Below are 18,061 nucleotides of genomic sequence, written 5' to 3' on the forward strand. Positions count from 1 at the left end.
GACTAGGCCTTCCATGGTTGGAGCGTCACAACATGGATGCTACAACAGAAAAGCCTCAGGCTCTGGGAGTACAGAGAAGAATGCAAAGCAGAGTGGAGGGCCCCGTCCAGTTAACACACAGTTGTGAGGATGTAATTCTCTTGCTCCTGAGTTTAGTTGAAAGTGATCTGTGGTTAGCAGTTTCTATGAATATGCTGGTCAGGTGTCCTGCTAAACCAGTTACTGCTATCTAGCAAAAGGAGGGGAAATGTGGGTAGGAGGGAAGGACTCAAAGGAGTGTTTCGGATCAGAGCATCCTTGCTTTTGTGTCTCACAGTGATGTGTCTGAATCAGGTGTGACTCTTCTGAGCATATGCATAACGTTGATGTTGCGCACAAATGTGATGCTCACAGAAGCCTCTTTTGGAGCTGTCTACATCCCTGCTTTTCCTGTTTTTCATTGGATTTCCCAGATCCCTATCACTCTAACTGCCACACTGCACTGGCTCTCTCTCCTCTGCCCCATATATGGGGGGGGGGGAGAGTACACCCATGTATGCATAAGCAATTCTTAATGTGCTGCCAAGTGCTGCTTGTCCATCTGTTAGTTGCATGGTGTACCACAGTGGTGGTGCTGGGTATGGAGGAACGGGCTGAATGGATCTGGAGGTTGAGCAGACTGTGTGAATCTAGGGATGAAGGTTCCAGGTGGGGACAGTCGAACCATCACACACTGAGGAAAGAAAGAAAGAGGATGGAGGGGCAGAGAGAGAACCGGACCTGCTTGGTTCCCAAACCATTTATAGTACTTTATCCTGGACTGTTAGAGTTGGGGTGGGATGGATACTGCGAGGTGAAAACTTCCCTTCCTTACCACAATGTTCCCAATGATGCAATCAAGCGGAGAAGACTGAGGGGAGATATGATAGCCCTCTTCACGTACGCGAAAGGTTGTCACTCAGAGGAGGGCCCGGATCTCTCCTCGATCACCCCAGCGTGCAGGACATGGAGCAACAGGCTCAAGCCACACCAAGCCAGATTCCAGCTGGACATGGGGAAGAGCCTCATAATGATTTCAGAAATGCGACAATGGAACCAATGACCGGAGCAGGTTGTGGGCTCTCCAACACTTGAGGCATCCAAGATGCACCTGGATGGCCATCTGCTCGGGATGTTTTAACTTGGAGTCCTGCACCAAGGAGCAGGTTGGACCTGATGACCTTCTAGGCCTCTTCCCATTCAACTATTCTGTGATTTTATGGTTCAGATTCAAAGCTGGCAGCTACCCCCACCCCTGCATCCTTCAGAAATACATAATACTGGGATGAAATGTTTTGGGGAGAATAAGAAAGGAAAGCACAAAGAAGAGATCCTGTATGAGAAATGGAGTGGCAGAACCCAGGCGTGTAGGGTCTCGGCACCAGCACTGCTGCCCTCCCACCTCAGAAGGTCCTATTCTCTCTGAGCATCACTGCAGTCCTCATGGTAGCAACAGTGTATTTCCCACAGCAACAGTCTAGTGCTTCTTGGTTCCTATTCCAGGTTAGCCTGGCCAGGATCCTGAACTGGAACTTCCCTTCAAATGCCAGATGATGCTGGTCTTTCAGTTCTCTGAAGGGGCTTATGAGCCAGCTCTGTGAGAGTTCATGGCGCTTTCTAGCCCAGGCCTCTCCCCGCATCTTCTTGCTTGCTTGTATCTTAATACAGCTTGAGCGGTGCTGGACTTCAGCCAGGCAGGAAGTGCGTCTTACTTCAAGGCAACTCTGTTTCCTCTCTGAACAAAGGCAGGTCAGAAGTCTCCTTCTCCACCCATCCAGATCCAGTCGGACAGAAGAATGGGTCCTAAGGTGACTTCCTGATGAGTGTCAGCTGCCACACTGTGTCCTGCCCGCAATAGAGATCTGAAGATCCAGGGCTGATAAGCAATTGATGGGGACAACAGCATACAGAAGAGAGCCAGAGCTAGCTCAAGGCAGCAGTGGGACGTTCTAATGGCGCTCTCTCCCAAAGATTGTGCCACACTTGTGGGATGCCGTTCTCTTGCCCAAGCTTAATGGGAAAGCCCAGTTGTTGTCGTCCACTGTTGACTAGTGGGCTGTCCTTGCTTGTGAACCCTGTATTCTAGTTGAACTATGAATTAGCCATGAACAACCTGGGAAGAGAACCCCGGGTTTGTTTGGGGCTCAGCCAGGGGGCATTTCGCTTGCGCATCACAGGTTGCCCACACCATTTTAACTGGAGACGGGGAGGTAACGCTAGCCCCTGCAGCTCCAGTTGATGAAACTCTCTGCTAGCCGCAATGTTGCCTTCCCTTCTTGCATGGTTCCTATATTGCTGGTGTCGTTCTTAGCACTGCCCATGTGGGTGAACTTATGCATCACCCCCTCTGCTGCACCCCTTCCGTCTGATATACACCTGGTAAAGGCATAGAAATAGTGCTGTGAAAGAACGGGGCAACCCAAATCAACTCAAACTACTCCCGTCAGCAGAATTGGCCCAAGCAACCAGGATCATCCAGACCACTTTTTCTCTGGAAAGAGAAAAAACAGACAAGCTGCCCTCAAAAAAGCTGCAGGTAGAATCGCTGATTTCAGTCCCAACTTGCTGTCCCTTGACGGAATGGATAGCAGCCAAGAACACCCACTTTGTTTCCTTTCCATCTGCTTCTCCTATTTTTCAGTAACAGCTTGGTGTAACTGTCTGCAGTTTCAGCTTTAGGCAGCTGGGGAAAGGCTCTCTCTCTCTCAGCATCACACCCTTTGTATCGAAACATCTCTATTAATGGCTTGAAGAAGGTGAGTAAACAGCACATTATGTTCTCAGCACCAAGCAGGGCCAAAATAGTTGATTTCTGGCTATCATGGCATATTTAGGGTGGATGTTGCAGGCCCAGGAGAATGTGCAAAGCAAGCAGATGAGCCGTGGTCCAGAGGGAAGTACTCCTGACCAATAAATTTGCATTGCATCGTATCTTTTACGAAGAAAGCCTGATCTAACATAGGAGCCATGCTCGACAGGGCCAAGGGTCTGGCTTGTCCAGTCGGTATTCTGTATAGGCCTCTGATAATAGAGAACACATGTGGCCTTATAGGAGCAATGTATAGCCCTACCCTCCACTCAGCCTAATCCATCAGTGCATCTGACATAGCAGATTCCATAGCATGAGTATGCATTGCCTTGAAGGCTGGGCTGCGCATCAGGCCTATCTCCCACAGATCTTCCCTTCATGGGGTGGACACGTCTCGTCACTGCTGCTCTTCACAGGCATTGCTTCTGGGATCCCTTTCAGATGCAAGCACAGCTCTGGGGTAAATGATATCTTCATAGAGATTATTATTATTATTATTAGAACATTTCTATGCCACCCCTTGCCGAAGACTCGGGGCGGCTTACAACACAATAAAATACAATATAATATAAAAATAACAATATAAAATTAAAATTAATAATATAAAATAAATAAAAAGTATAAATGATATAAAAGAAGTTATAAAAGAAAAGAAAAGAAGTCGCCGTGGCCTGATAAATAAGTAAATATTGTTAACAATTAAAATGACGTTTAAATAAAAAGGTCTTAACCTGGCGCCGAAAAACAAATAATGATCTGAGATCTGAGGTAAACATGGTTTGATTTAATTTCAAGTATGTTTGATTGTCGCTGAGGTCTTTAATCCATGTTCTTGGAGATTATCTCCAAGGCTTAGGAAGGTTTGACAACTTTATGGTAAGGATGGCAGAGTTGTCCATATCCATCCTTTTTGACTGGTGAACAAGATCAGTATTTTGAAACTATACTGTGGGCACTATCAGCACACAGAAAGGAAGTATTTTTACTCTAAAAGGAAGAGGAGGCAAGGGAAACACTAAGTGAGAATTAAGAATGCTTAAAAGAAAAAAAATCTGAACCAAGATAACTCAGATTCATAACCAGAGCACTTTATGTAAAGAAAATGTATTTGCATGTGAAGTAGCTTGCTTTGTATATTTTTCCTGTTTTGCAAGCCATCTGGCAAAGACCCATCCAAGACCACTTGAAATCTTATAGATTGCTCTCCCCATTCCTCTAGCCTTGGGAGATATCTTAAATTATTCCCCATACTTTCAAGTCTGTTTTTCATAAAGGCTAGAAACTTTCCTTTTGTCACGAAACTGGTGCGTTTCAGGGTGTTAAAATTCTGAACTCAGTACTAAGTTCTATGTATGTGCACAAGTTACACATACCTGCCCTTAAGTATGCACACAAATTGCAATGCTAGAAACTTCTGCCTTTACCTAAGAGCTGACAAAACCACTTGTGAACATTATTATTTTTTAATTCCCACACACAAAACTTAACTGTGGATTGGGCATGCACATAGGGATGCATGGCAGCAGAATCTTTTCGAAATATACAGGGCCACAAAACCCCTGGCTTCAGAGCCAAATCTGGCCTTCTAGAGTTCCCATACCACAAATCCTTTTATACTTTCCAACTTTTCTTCTCCCAGCCCCCATTCTAAAATGTCAATTTGCCTCTCCTAAGGCTTAGTCACTGGCAGCAAGCTCTTTAAGCTAAAATATACTGGCATTTTCACTCTACCCTTTTCGTTAAAATCTTTGTGTCCCGTCCCTTGCCCAACCATAGGCATGCTGTCTGTGAACGCATCTTCAGAATGACATTCAGCTGGAAGAGTTTATGCAGCCTTGAATATCTAGCCATTCACTATTTTTAAAACACAAATGATAATTATGAGAAGAATAAAAGAATATGTCACATGGAGTTAACTAGTATACAGAAAAACAATAATGTGCTAAGGAAACTGGGAAGGTGACATTAAAATGACAATCTTCTGTTCAGATAGTTCTGGTGCCATCAGAGCAGGACTTTGGGCGGATGTGAAATCAGTTTTCCTGAAAACCAAGTTACGAATTTCACCATGCTCATCTTTAGCTTTCCGTAACAGCAAGAATACCAGCTCTCCATAGTTGTTTTTCCTCCAAGTTTCCACTTTAATCTCATTGACCAATGTCTCACCAATGTTGGGTAGGATTAAGTTAAGGATCCCCAATCTTGTTGTTCCTCTTCCACCTTCCGAGAGAGTGGCAGGATATGCAAGGAGTTCGCTGGAGATTCCATGTGGAGTTTGCCTCCCAGTGGGTATCAGGTTACTTGGAAGTCCTCCATTACCACCAATTCCTTCTTCCTTGTAAAGTTTGGCGTTTATTTCAAGAAAGCATTATCCTCACTGGCTCATGGAAGCCTGGCTCCAACATTGCTTTTGATTTCTTTCGCGATTCATTTTTACCTAGATGCTAGATGAATTTTTGAACAGGTTTACAAACTTTCGACATACAATGCTGTTTTTTTCTTGCATCTTGACTCTCCCACCACCAGCAGCCTCATTGCCCTCTTCTTGGAGGTCACGTTTGACCCACTTGTCCTCACATCATCACCACCTTACTGCATGCATGGTGTACTTTCTGTGCATAGATGCACACTGCACAACTGCACAACTCCACTCCAGGGCCCTTGGAGGTAGGACGTAGCATCAAGTTTCAGGCGTGGTAAGCCAGTTCCAGCCTCTTTCTTGCAACATCATCAGCGAATGCAGTTTCCCTCCAGTGGCTAATATTTGCTACACAGTTATGTGGTGGGTTCTGCCTTCTGCAATTCTGTCCAAAACTACAACTAACCCTTATCTACACAGGCAAGGTTGGCCTTTACTCTGGCTCCTGATGGAGTGTGACAGAATGTTAGACAGAACTGGCTGAAAACCACCGGGGCAGAAAATGTGTTCTTCATTCGCTCCTCTAACAAAGATTTTTAGCAGACAGCAGCTTTTCACACATAGGACTAGAAAACTCTGTGGCTTATGTAGTTTATACCAGTGGAACACCTAATCCCTACCATCATTAACAACTTTTGCCAGTCTTGGAGGGCAATACATTTTAGTGGGGACGGGGGTGGGTGGGGGATGAGCAACAGTTCAGCAGAGTTCACTGTAAGGGCACTTCATGTCACATCCCCTTTCAATAAAATTATTCCCCTTTGTTTGCATGGCTTGAGCCTCATGACACAAATGCTGGCACAGGGTTTTCATGTTATAAATCTTTATTTATAGATGTACAACTGTATAATTCATTCTAAATTAAGAAATACACCCTTTGCAAATAACTTCCAGGCTCTATGCTTCTTATTGCACATCGCTCATTCCATCCATGGCTAGCTATTGAAGAAATCGAAAGGTCTGGACAGGGCAGCGCTGGGACTGCCGATGCCATTTTATTGAGATGTCAAAGCAGCTTCGCACTGAGCCGTTCCACAGCTGGCCCTCTGGACACAGCCGCAGCTCAAGGGGCCGCTGCTGTTTAGTTAACAGGGCTACGTAGCCCATGCCTGCCCTGGCAAGACACTGTGGGAGCAAGTAGAGCGTCTTGTGGGAGGGTTAGTACACACGGAGTGCATTTGCCCTTCCGTGTGGGTCGACTTAGGACAGGTAACAAGACTGACGGAAAGGCAGGCTCAGTGACTTAATATTAAATTAACATCCAGTTTGTGGATTCCAAAGGAACCGGCTAAGTCAAAGAACATTGTCTTCTGTTCCTCACTGACCGCTTGAGGAACACACACTGCATAGTCAGTGTGTGATTCTGAACAAGGAAACCTCCAAAAGGAAGTCTGAAAACACTGTATAGAAAACATCTCTGGACGAAATAAACAGCAACGTATAGAAGAATTCAGTGTGCGTGGATGGTAATGCAGCTTACTCGGCTTAAATTTTTTCTTAACAGGATGAATCTGCCCCAATCCAGAGCACTGATTTACTGCTGTCGTGGTCACAGATCCATGCATGCAGGACAAGACAGGTTTCCTCCATTGACAGGAACAGAGGATTCCTTGCGGGTGCCAGGGCAGGTCTTAGCTCCCTTGTACCTGTGTAATACCACTAATTTAGGACAATTAGGTTTATCAGAACTGTGAGCATTAATGAGTTACTTCTGGCTCCCAGAAGTAATTTATCTCTACCAGCTTTAAAAAAACAAAATCAGAATGGGCATTACTAAGGAGATGAGTTGAAATTATTTCTTCTAATGGAAAATGGACTATACAGTCCAATCGAGGAACAGGGCTGTTACTGCTTCCTCTTTCAACTTGCTCGAGCAAAGGAGGTGGCAGCAAAACCTCTTTTGATAGTGGGGCTCTCTTCCTTTGAGGAAGCAGAGGGGACACATCAAGTGTTGTGTACCTTTCGCTTTCCTGCAAGAGGAGGGCTACCCAAGCCCCACCAAAATGGATGGAAGATACAGAGCAGCAGTGCTACTTGGTAGACTATGCCAGTTGACAATGGGTTCCTGGAAAAAAATCAACAGAAGCAGTTTGTCGAGGAGCAAACACTGATTGCAAGGCAGAAAAGACGGGGGCTGCAGACAGGGGAACAAATACAACGTTCCATACAAACAGGCAAGCAATCCTGATGAATTATGTATCAATTGAGACGATTCACTCTCCCGCCTCCACAAGGAACATGTTCCTTGTTGAACGTGAAGACCACAAATTCCACACGGGGTCAAAAAGTGTGTGTAGAAACATTCCTTTAGGTTTTAGTGATTCCCTTATACAAAATAGGGGTATGACAGTGAGTCAAATTCTACACCTATTTTTTTTCTCCAGAAAAAAAACATTTAAAATACAAAACGTTTATGTCATCAGACAAGGTTGCCTTATGTAGGAAAGGTTTCAGAGGACAAAGGGAGAGGTGGGGAGGGGGAGAAAAGGCTAAAATTCACACATCCTGGGTTATAAAGTCAGCCAAATAATTTAATTCTATCCCTGCATAGTTTAGAAATACAATGTATTTACATCTATAAGTTAATGCTAAATAATGTGTCATCTTTTTTAAAACTGATTTTGCTTCACTCCTACAGGTCATCCTTTCCCCCCCTCTTTGAAGTGACCAGTGCAATTGTGGAAGGCGCTCTTCTCCTGCTTCCTAATTTTCTGCAGGCCTTAAAAGATAAAACGACTCGACGCTTGCTCGCAGGATGGCTGGCTCCCAAGAAAGAGACATGACAGTTGACAACGAAGGAAGGGGGGAAAGACGAGTCGTCTTTTTTTCTTTTCTAAGAGGCATCCAAGTCTAGTGCTGGACAGAGACAGAGAGAGAGGAGAGGGCAGTTGTGCGTTGCTAATTCTCCAATTCCATTTTAATTTAAGGTCTGATTCTTTAAATAGAAAGTCTGTCTCCTTGGCTCAGTGCACTTCCCCAAAGTCTTCAGGCATCTGAAGAGTCTGAAGAAGAAAAGTGGTAGCAATGTATTAGAAGGATCACAGAAATCCCAGGGAACAAGACTATTACCTCTATGAGCAAGCCAGACCATTGACTGTAGTAAGTGGAAATGCTGATCTGCACAATAAACTTATCTTATTATTCTCCTGCAACAGACAGATGGAGATATTCCCAGGAACGATACAGAATAAACTCTGGAATTATCAAAATAATATGGTATGTGAGAAGAAAGAGAACTCTAAAAAGCAAAACGTGCCCAATGAAAACAATTCCCAAAGCTCAGTGTTGCCAGTTGGCAAATGTAAATTTAGATAACCAACAAAAACACTTCATGGCTTCCTTAAAATGTTTTTGTGCAGTTAATCTACATGGAGGCCTCAAAATAAAATGGATATTTTTTTTTGGTAGAAATAGAGGGGGTAGGCAGTTCGGAGAAATATTATTCTACTTTGCATTTACAGGTTTGAGAGCCAAGTAAAACTATGGATCATATTCTCCTGCTCCCCACTCCTGGTAAAGTCTTGGTCTCATTAAGGTGATAGAGCTTGAGAGGGGCTGTACCACTTCAGACTCATGCTCTACCTTTGTCTGCTGCCTAACGGTTCTGTTGCAACAAGAAAGCTCCTCATGTTTGCATCAAGTAGCTCCTCATACAGTTTGGAGTTTCTCCCCACCATTACAAAAGCCTGTATTTTTTACAGTTTACAGTGGGTTCCTCCAAACCTTTGCAAGGGCATGCTAACTCTTTCAAGGAAATATTCCCCAGTCTCCCAGGTTTTCAAGTTCTATTATTGACTAATCACATACGAACAAAGTGGTCCAGCTCCTCAAGTGTCAGGTTTGATGGCGAGCCGGCAAAGCTTGCATGTTGCACCTACGGTCTACTAAGTTCCCCTTCAGACACTACAAGCTGCACCACATGAATGGTAAGTAACCGTCCATTTGGCTTGTAGCACGACTTTGCTAATAGCTAAAGCCACTGTCCTTCAGATACATTCTCAGTGAGACAAGAACCAGGGACAGCAAGCAGAAGGCTAATCTCAAATAAACGTGTGATGGGTCAATCAGCTACCAGCTCATGTTGCTTTGCTCAGTAAACAAGCACAGGAAGAATGCAATGCAAGCAAAGTTGAAAAAACACAAAAAGGGTAAATGCACAAATTAAGTTAGTGGCGGAAGCGTGACATCCAGAGTAAGTGAGATCAGTGCATGAGGAGGAGAACTGTGAGTACTAATGTGCTGTGCTTCCAATTCAACAAAAAATAAATCACCAGCTCGTACGTCGATCTCTAGGGACTGTTTCTGTGACGGCTATCCATGCATTGATGCCTGAACCTCGGAAAGTCTGCTGCAGCTTGGTGTGCCCATCTTCTGTGCCCTCTGATACAGATCTGAATCGCCAAAGTAGCGTGCCCGGTAGAGTAAGCCTTCCTCTGGAAAAGAAAGCCAAATCCTTCAAGCAATTGCTCAGAGTCCTGGCAAACAGAACAGTTCACTTATGCCTATATAAGACTGACTGGCAGATGCTCCCCACGGAGCACACCATAGAGAGGGCATGCTTTCTGCTTCCTTCCAGAAAGAGGACATTCCCATCACCTTGCCGTTATGTCATCTGAAGCAGGGAGCTGCAATGGAGTAAACAAAACTGTTTATCTGCTGCTGAACACTGCCTTAGGCAGTATAATTACAGCTTATCTTAGAAATAAAGTCCAAAGTAGATTAAATCAGGGCAGGACAGCTTGATCACCACTGAGGGCACATCAGAACCTCTCCCTATTATGAAGTTAAAGATGTATGAAAATTCTGGAGGGCAACATCAGCAACTTTACTGCGCTGAGGGCTGTGCCTAAGCCTGGGGTTTCCATTTAGCTGTAGCACCTGAATACTCTGAACAAGGTCCTTGACCAAATCAGACGAGCAAAAATGTCAAGGTTGCCCAAAACTTAACTTTCCATGACACCCTTCCAACACCTTTGTCAGGCAAAGTTTGCATTCTCAAAGCTCTAAAAAGCCTGCATGGATGATAAGCCAACTTGGGAGAGAGGGTTTTCTCTAACAGGGGCAGCCTGCTGGCAGCCAGCAAACCAGCTCTACCCCACTTCAATCATTTCAGGCTTCTACCGTTTTTTACCACCATGTTATAAAATTTTTGCTCACAGTTTCAATTGTAAAAAAGAGGGTAGGGAGACAGAATGTTTCCGAGCTGGACAAGACAGCTTCTTTTTGAATCTGGCATGTAAAGGGTATACCACGCAAAGTACACCCTTATATGGCTCCAGAACCATGAAACCCTTGCTGCTAAGATGGCACCATCTTTGTTATGGACAAGACTGCTTGAGTCTCCACAGAGCAGTGACCAAAACTGCACTGACCCCTGAGGATCCAATTCTGTGATGTGCAGCTTCATGAAAAACTAAAGGGACTAGCAATTTAATTTCACTGCCTTCAAGCTGGGTTACTCACTCTGCTGTTTTTCCTTCCAGCAGTTATTTCTGAGATTTGCAATATAATCATCTTCCACACTCCTTTCCACGTTTTTCAGGTTTGTGCCAGTATATTCTTCTGCAAAGTTGTCAGCTACATAGTAACCTACTTTCAAATGCTCAGTCACTCTCTTGTGTATATGGCCAACAGATCTGATCAAGGGACAGAAAAACAGGAAGAAAAAGAAGATAAAATATTAGAAGATAAACAAATTGTCTGAGTAATGCATTCATAACTTGTGGACCAGTCCTGCCAAGACAGGTGACCAACTGAACCCAAATGCAGCTCTCAGGCACACATGATGGCTGGTCAGGGGCTCAATTACCATTCTCGTTTTCTGCCTGCAGCTAGCAAGTCACACGGTCTGGCTTGTGAATAAAGGGTTGGACAGGCCACCTGATGTACTGGGCCTGGTGCAGATCACCTGTGAACAGGTGGAGTATCAAACTGCGAAAAGAAGGGGTCACTCGGCATTTGCAGTAAGGAAAGATTTCCAAGGACAGAAAGGGCATGGGAGGACACTTCCAATAATGAGCCACCTCAGCTGTTCAGCAACCAGGACTGCACTTGCTTCACAACCAGCTTTTAAAAGAATTCAACCACTTTGAAGAGTGAATCGCATCTGCACTGAAGGAAGTACTGTTCCCTTCAACAGGCTGTCCGCAGATCAAACGGCCGATTCTTGTGACCCTCTTTTGTCATTTCATTTCCAATTAGCTTTGGTTGCTTGTCATCTGTCTTAACACTCAGTTGATGATTTTGGGACCTTTGGGCCATAAACTGAAGTCAGGCATCATCTGGGTAAAGCCTTTACTCTCTGATTTAACTCATAACATGGATCGAAACAGAATACCCAGCTTCCATTAAGTCAGATTCACTTAATACGTCTGGCAGCTGGAAGGACATGGGTCCCCACCCTCCTCCTCATGACAACCGATCCCAAAGGAACACCTTGGTCCCATTATTCATCTGGAAAGAGCAACAATCCACTGCAGGACATCAGATTAGGCCTCTGCTCTTCTCTTGCCTGAAAATATTCTCTAACAGTCAATTTCCCAGACTATATAAAAGCCTCCATGTAACCCTTAGCTAAGTTTCCCACCACAGAGTTTAATCAGAAGTATGTTTTTTGCCCTTCCTGAACATGGGATCAGAAAAAAAACCTCTTCTGATAAAACTATACCTATATTGTGTATGCTCATTCTTTGGTGTGTAGGAATACAAACCTTTATAATATTATAATTGTTCTCTGTGCTAACTTTGTTCTCTTTGTCTTACGTTTCTCCAGGTTTGGACATGGGAACTCCATGACTGTAAGTATGAATTTGTCTGTTCAGAAGGAATGATACTCAAACCAGAAACGATGGTTTGGTGAATGGCTGCAAGCACAGCTTCCTGGTTCTAGCTGTCCCACTCCCAGAAATCATTTTAAAAGAGCTATTATCTAGCCTTCACTGTTAGCAGAACAAAGCTAACAAACAAGATAATACCTATGGATGAAAGGGGCTGGAGAGACATAAATGAGACAGAGGGACAAATCACTTTTCTCTGTTCCATCTGCTCCCTCATTCATCCCAGTACTTACTGCCTTCTGTAAGCTTTTATTGACATTATGTCTACCCTGCCATACTTTCAAGAAGCTCAAAGTGGCCTGCATAATGGGTCTCACTATGCAGCCTCCCATCCAGGCTCTCACTTATCTGGCAGAGATCCCTCGAACTAAAAAAGGAGCTGAAATCATGTGCTCCCAGACCTGTACCCTGGTTAGGATAGAGCATCTCAACTGTGCATTACCTCAAACAGGCTGTCAGTGTTCATCTTTTAAAAACAAAGCAAACACCGCTGTATTTAAATCCTTTTTGCATATCAGTTATAGTGTGAGAAGTTTTTTTCTGCTTGTGATGAAATTCATAGGAACCAATATTTCTTAAGGAAATATCTAGCAAAGGAATTTGAACCCTTCATCTTTAGAAGAAAAAGCAAGCTTTCTAACTGACTGCTTTCTTCGGGGTAAAAGCATCCATTATTTGGCCTTGCATCAGAAGACCAATGTAGCCCAGGGATGGCAACCCGTGACCCTCCAGGTGTTCTGCCCTGCAACTGCCATCACCCCTGCCTTCGTATAAGGTGGTCATGTACTTAAGAATGAAAAGCAACATCACCTGCACCCAAAGGACTAGGTGGCGGCCATGATTAAGAAGGGATGAGTTTAATATGCAAGAGGGTGTTGCTTCCTCTGAAGAACTTGTTTGCACAAGAAGCGGCTTACAATGAACACTGAATCAAGCACTCGGAAGCATTTGGATCACTTCTGAACTCCTGCCCTTTTAGTAGCGAGATGCTTGCCTTTGCCAAGGCAGCTGATGTGCTCAACTCCCTGGATCTTCCCAGGAGCCAAGTCTGGTGTGAAGCTGCCAGAGATGTGTCACCACTGCCCCCTGCTGGCTGTTCCTGTACATTCGTCCGTCACCAGCACTACAACTCCACAGACGAAGGCTGGCAGAATGCATTTCTATTAAATTCAGTCGCTTAGGCAGTGGATGGGATTTCAGCCAAGATGCTTGCCACTTGGTTGACGCAGCTAATTTGCTTGTGATGCGCCAACAGTGGAATTGATGCAGCTGGCTTCCTAAGCTGGGCAGGGGCAGCCAGTCTAATTAAAAAGGGAGCAAGGACAAGATGCCAGGGCCTAATCTCAAAGGGGCACGTCGGGCAGGAGGGCGCAACCCTTTCCCGTCTTCTGGCAAACAATCAAGTCTGTCTAACTATCCAAAGAACACTGTATCTCACCTTTGCTATACTGGTCTTTGCAAGTTCAGCAACAAGTACACTTGAGCCTGCAAGAAAAGTACACTTTTCTTAACTGAGCTGCTACCCCCAGATGTTGCTGGACTGCAACGCCCATCTTCCCATGCCACTGGCTGTGCTGGCCAGGGCTGACAGGATTTGCAGTCCGACGACATCTAGAAGGTTAACCATACATACCGGGGACATGCCTGCACTGCAAGTTAACTTCTGTTCTCTGGCATGTTGGTAACTGCTTTTGGTTTGATGCTGCAATAAATGGGCATCTACCACTCAAGGAAATATTACATTCCTGGCATTCCCCTCACACCCACATGTTTCTGGAATTTGTTGTGGATTCTGGCGCCCCCAGTCCTGTTGCCAATTAAAACAATTCACACCAATCTGAAGATCTCCTTGCAGAGAAGCCTCCGTGACCGTGCCACAGCTATACAGGAAGTCCATACGCATGAGTGGAAAATTCAACCACAGTCCCTCAGAACTGCCCCCAGCCCACGCCTTTGGTCCATTCTGGTTTTGCCTGCCTACAATTCACCAGCAAAACTACTCCACGCTGAATTTGGAATCATCTTACAGATCTGAGAATTGACTACGTAAGTGTCTGCAAGGACTGCTGCTCTCTTAGCATGCAGGGACTTTTCTAGGGACTTCATGGGCTGAGAAAGACAAACTAGTTTGCTAGAAGGAAGCAGGATGCAAGAGGCTTCATACCCTCCATGCTTTCAATGCCTCTTAAGAGAGAGTGGAGAGTGTGTTATCTTAACAAGGTTCCCAGAAAGCAACCGTTTTAATACATGGCATTTATATGGCACAATTTGGGTTTTCAAACCACCTTGCACACATCTCTGGAATAGCCCTCAAAATCAAGCTAATATCTTTTCCAAATTACAGATGAGAACAGTGAGGTGGAGAGAATGATAGCTTGTCTGAAGCTACCTATACCTAGTTCCTACGCATCTTAATTGGGGAAAGTGTATATATATAGAATCAATCATACTCTTGCAGCCTCTTCCTTTGCATCTGAAGAATAAAAAAATCATAATTTGCATAACTGTAGGTTTGGTTTTTGGCTTAAGCACAAAACTGAAGCTTCCAACTGCTTTATTTCGCACCACCACAAATAAGAAAAGTTCATCTCAAGCCTTGCACAAAGCCTTTCTCAAATTACACAGACATGCCATCAGCTGATAAAGATCTACTGAAGATCGAATGGATAGATACTGTGATAAGAGTGGACCAGGGAAGCAGCAAGGTCACATATGGAGCTGCCAATAGCTTGAACTGAACACACATAAGCAAAGGAGCTCTGCTTTAGAACTGATATCACGTTTCAGAATTTTCAATATCTGAGAAGTTTTGAGCTTTCAAAATGGATTAAACTCAAGATGTTGGTGCCAGACCCAACAGCAGAATATACCATCATGCTTTTCAACACCCCAAAATTGGAACATTTTGACTAGAAAATTAGCAATTTACATTTTAAAATGTGAACTCCAGCTTAAGGAACTTCAAGTACAACATTCTGGTTTGATGCTGCAACAAATGGACATCTGCCACTCAAGAAAGCATTTGGCAGACCTGCCAAATGTGAACTCCAGCTTAAGGAACTTCAAACGTAATATAAACATTTATAGTTCAGTTCACGGGCTACCATCCAAACTTTTTCCAGGTTTTATCTGCAGCATACAGACCTGCATTTCTAAAAGAAAACAGACTGAGTGCAAGAATTTGAGCCTAGTTACCCTCCCAATGTTAGAAGTCAGCCACATTACAAAACAGCAGGCATCTCTCTCCACTCATCAGGGTAAAATCCTCTAAAAAAAACAGGGCATGTCCCAGGATTCTCCACCTCATGTAATGGGGTGATGGCAGATTTCACATGGGGATACAGAACTGGAGATATTTGAAATGTTACTGTATTTGGGAAACTCACATCTGGCCAACCCCTTAGCAGGGCTTGACTCCTGCCTGCTTACAGGTAAGCATTTTGAGACTTGAAAATGTGATGCAACATACCAACGCTGTATGTACTTATGTCTGGTAGGTGCCAAGTGCTCTTACTAACAAGCCAGCCATTCCCAGTTGCAAGCCCTACTGTAGCACCCCTCTCCACCTCTCCATCTGCAGGGCCGCGTTCTCTTCCCCTTTTTCTTTGCCTGCATCCAATATAGAATGGAAGGGAAAAGAACCAGCCAAAGGTGCTCCCCTCTTATAGGCTCAGGTGTCCCTGCTAGTTAGCTGGAGAAATGAAAATGGCAAATCCTGATAATGGTGTTGGAAGCTGGGAAGGAGGAAGCTGGCACCGATCAGTGAGCCAGTCTGGGGGTGGTGGGGCTGCCACTTGACAACCCATCACAAAAAATGGCAGCACAGAAAGGGGAAAAAATGGTCCATGGACTAAACATTGAGAAGTGTGGTCCTTATAGTGTGTCTGTACTTTTCCACTTCTCACCTGCAGCTCTAACTTTCATCAGTCCTGAGCCTTACGTAGCCGGTAAAATTGGTTCTTGCACAATGGGAGAGTTTTCCTCCTCCCGGGGTTGTAGTTATGTGACAGCCGCCTGCTCTCTCTCACGGGGCAGGGAAGAAGCCTGCAATTGCAGAGGCTCCAGGTTTTGCATGCTGTTGATTTGCCACTCTGATGGGTGGCTTCTGGAGTCCAGGGCCTCCCATCAACACTGCAGGGAAACTCCTGGGGGGCCACAGAAGGGGCGGGCGGGCAGGAGAAGACTGTGTTGGAACCCAAGAAGCCTCTTGCCCAAAAATTCATGCAAGCCACGTGTGAAAAATCCCCAAACAGAAGACTTCCTGATAAGGAAATAGGGAGGAATAAGGTATCCATCTAATAATGCATTCCATTCAGTAAGGGGTCCAAATGGCCACTAGTTCCTTTGTGAAACGGCACCCTTCTTTATGATAGCCAACAGGGTCAGGTCTTCTACAGAACTTGGTCAGCTTTATGTCAACAATGCATGCAACTTTTTCCTATAGGTATGATATGGTCAGGTTTCTATAGATGATATATGGGACATCTTCAAACCAGTGATTCTCCCACCTCCTGACTGAAGTCCTACAACTGGCATAGAGGTTTCCACCATATGACTGCCTGGCCACTTCATTCTTATGCCAGCAGGCATTACAGTGGCACGAGGCAGACGCACTTGCAAGGGACGTAAGGAAAGGAAGAGATGCAACGCGTGAGCAAGGATGCAGCCAAGAAAGCGGGGGCTGGCAACCCTGCCTTTGCCTTCAGACCCCTCCCAGACTGCCAGCCCTTCCCACCCACGCCTCCCCAAGCGAAGCGTGTAGACGAATGGCAGGACTAACGGTCTGTGGCTCAAGCTGTAAGGCGGGCTGGAGACCATCATCTGGCTGAGAGCAGACACAATGATGAGGATGAGAATAGGCATCAGCTGGACAAACAACCCAAGGCCACCCTAGGGAGAAAGAAGGGAAGGTCATCAGTGCATTGATCAGTCACGGAAGGGCTTGCCATTTTGCACTCTTGCCTGGATCACGCTAACTTGCAGCCTTGGATCGCTGACAAAAGGAAGAACTGAACACTGAAACATTAGCCACTGCAGTCAGAATGATGCTTAGTATTATTATAGCACTTTAGCGGGCTGAAAGCTCTACCCAAATTTTGCCCTGCTTTGCATGTTTGACCCCACCATGGTTTCATTTCCTACAGAGGCTGTGGCATCATGCTGGGGTTCTTGGTTTGCAGTGGCTTGTCGTGTTGTGGGAAGCAAGGTGGCAGGGGATGAGGGTTAGGCAGCTCTTAAATGATGTGGCTTCTTCACCCTCAAACATCCGCTGCCATCTGGGCTCACACAGCTTGCTGTGAGAGTCCCCATGGTAAATTAAGCCACAGTGGGCTCTCGCGTCATGTGAATCCGGCCCTAATCGTGAGAACTTTTTGCAGCAATATTATAGGGCTTTTACCACTATTCCTTTACAAACTGTGGATGGGGTTGAGAAAGCAGAGATGTTCTCCACACCCTTGGAGTCTTCGTGACAAGGGGTGAGATTTGAGCAAGCGATACCCTAGGCTCCTTTGCTATACAGGATTTCCTGTTGAAATATGAAAATTCTGTTTCAGAAGTGAACAGAAAGAGACCAGAGGAAATACGATAACGAAGGTGATGAATGCTGCTTTGCACAGGGTCTCTGTGATGTGTAGATTCAACTGGAAATCAGCAGGAGCTGTAAACTGGCAACTTCATTTCTATTCATTTGTGATTGACAGAGCTATGCTTCATTACTGTTGTGGAAGCAAAGCAGAAGTTTGCCAACCAAAACCTACCTGAGGTAGTGCTATACAGGTGCAATAGTTTGTAATGCTCTCTTTTGTAAAAGGGACTTGAGACTTTTTAGGGATGCCTCCTGTAAAACTGGACTGAACAGATTCTCTTAAATGTTTGACCCTGTCTTTTGAGCGCAGTCTGACAGAAGCCAATACATACACTGCTGTACGTGGTTGAACGCCCATGATTTTCAATTCTGGGTTTCTGGCTTGCCCAACT

General features: G+C 44.9%; 1 protein-coding gene across 3 annotated transcripts in view; it reads right to left on the reverse strand.

Moving 5' to 3' along the window:
* Positions 1–6,052: 6,052 nt before the first annotated feature.
* Positions 6,053–18,061, reverse strand: part of DNAJB12 (DnaJ heat shock protein family (Hsp40) member B12) — a 44,754-nt gene continuing 32,745 nt past the window's right edge. For 2 of the 3 annotated variants that reach the window (XM_044420530.1, XM_044420528.1), the window contains 4 exons: positions 16,863–16,972; positions 10,710–10,882; positions 9,518–9,679; positions 6,053–8,248 (listed from right to left, as the gene is read on the reverse strand). In XM_044420530.1, the coding sequence (XP_044276465.1) occupies positions 9,558–9,679; positions 10,710–10,882; positions 16,863–16,972 (405 nt within the window). In that variant the 3' untranslated portion in view covers positions 6,053–8,248; positions 9,518–9,557. The remainder of the gene's footprint in view (positions 8,249–9,517; positions 9,680–10,709; positions 10,883–16,862; positions 16,973–18,061) is intronic. The other variant, XM_044420529.1, reaches the window with a different exon arrangement.

The sequence above is a fragment of the Varanus komodoensis genome, unplaced genomic scaffold, assembly GCF_004798865.1.
Source record: "Varanus komodoensis strain SLA01 unplaced genomic scaffold, ASM479886v1 scaffold11, whole genome shotgun sequence".
Lineage (NCBI taxonomy): Eukaryota > Metazoa > Chordata > Lepidosauria > Squamata > Varanidae > Varanus > Varanus komodoensis.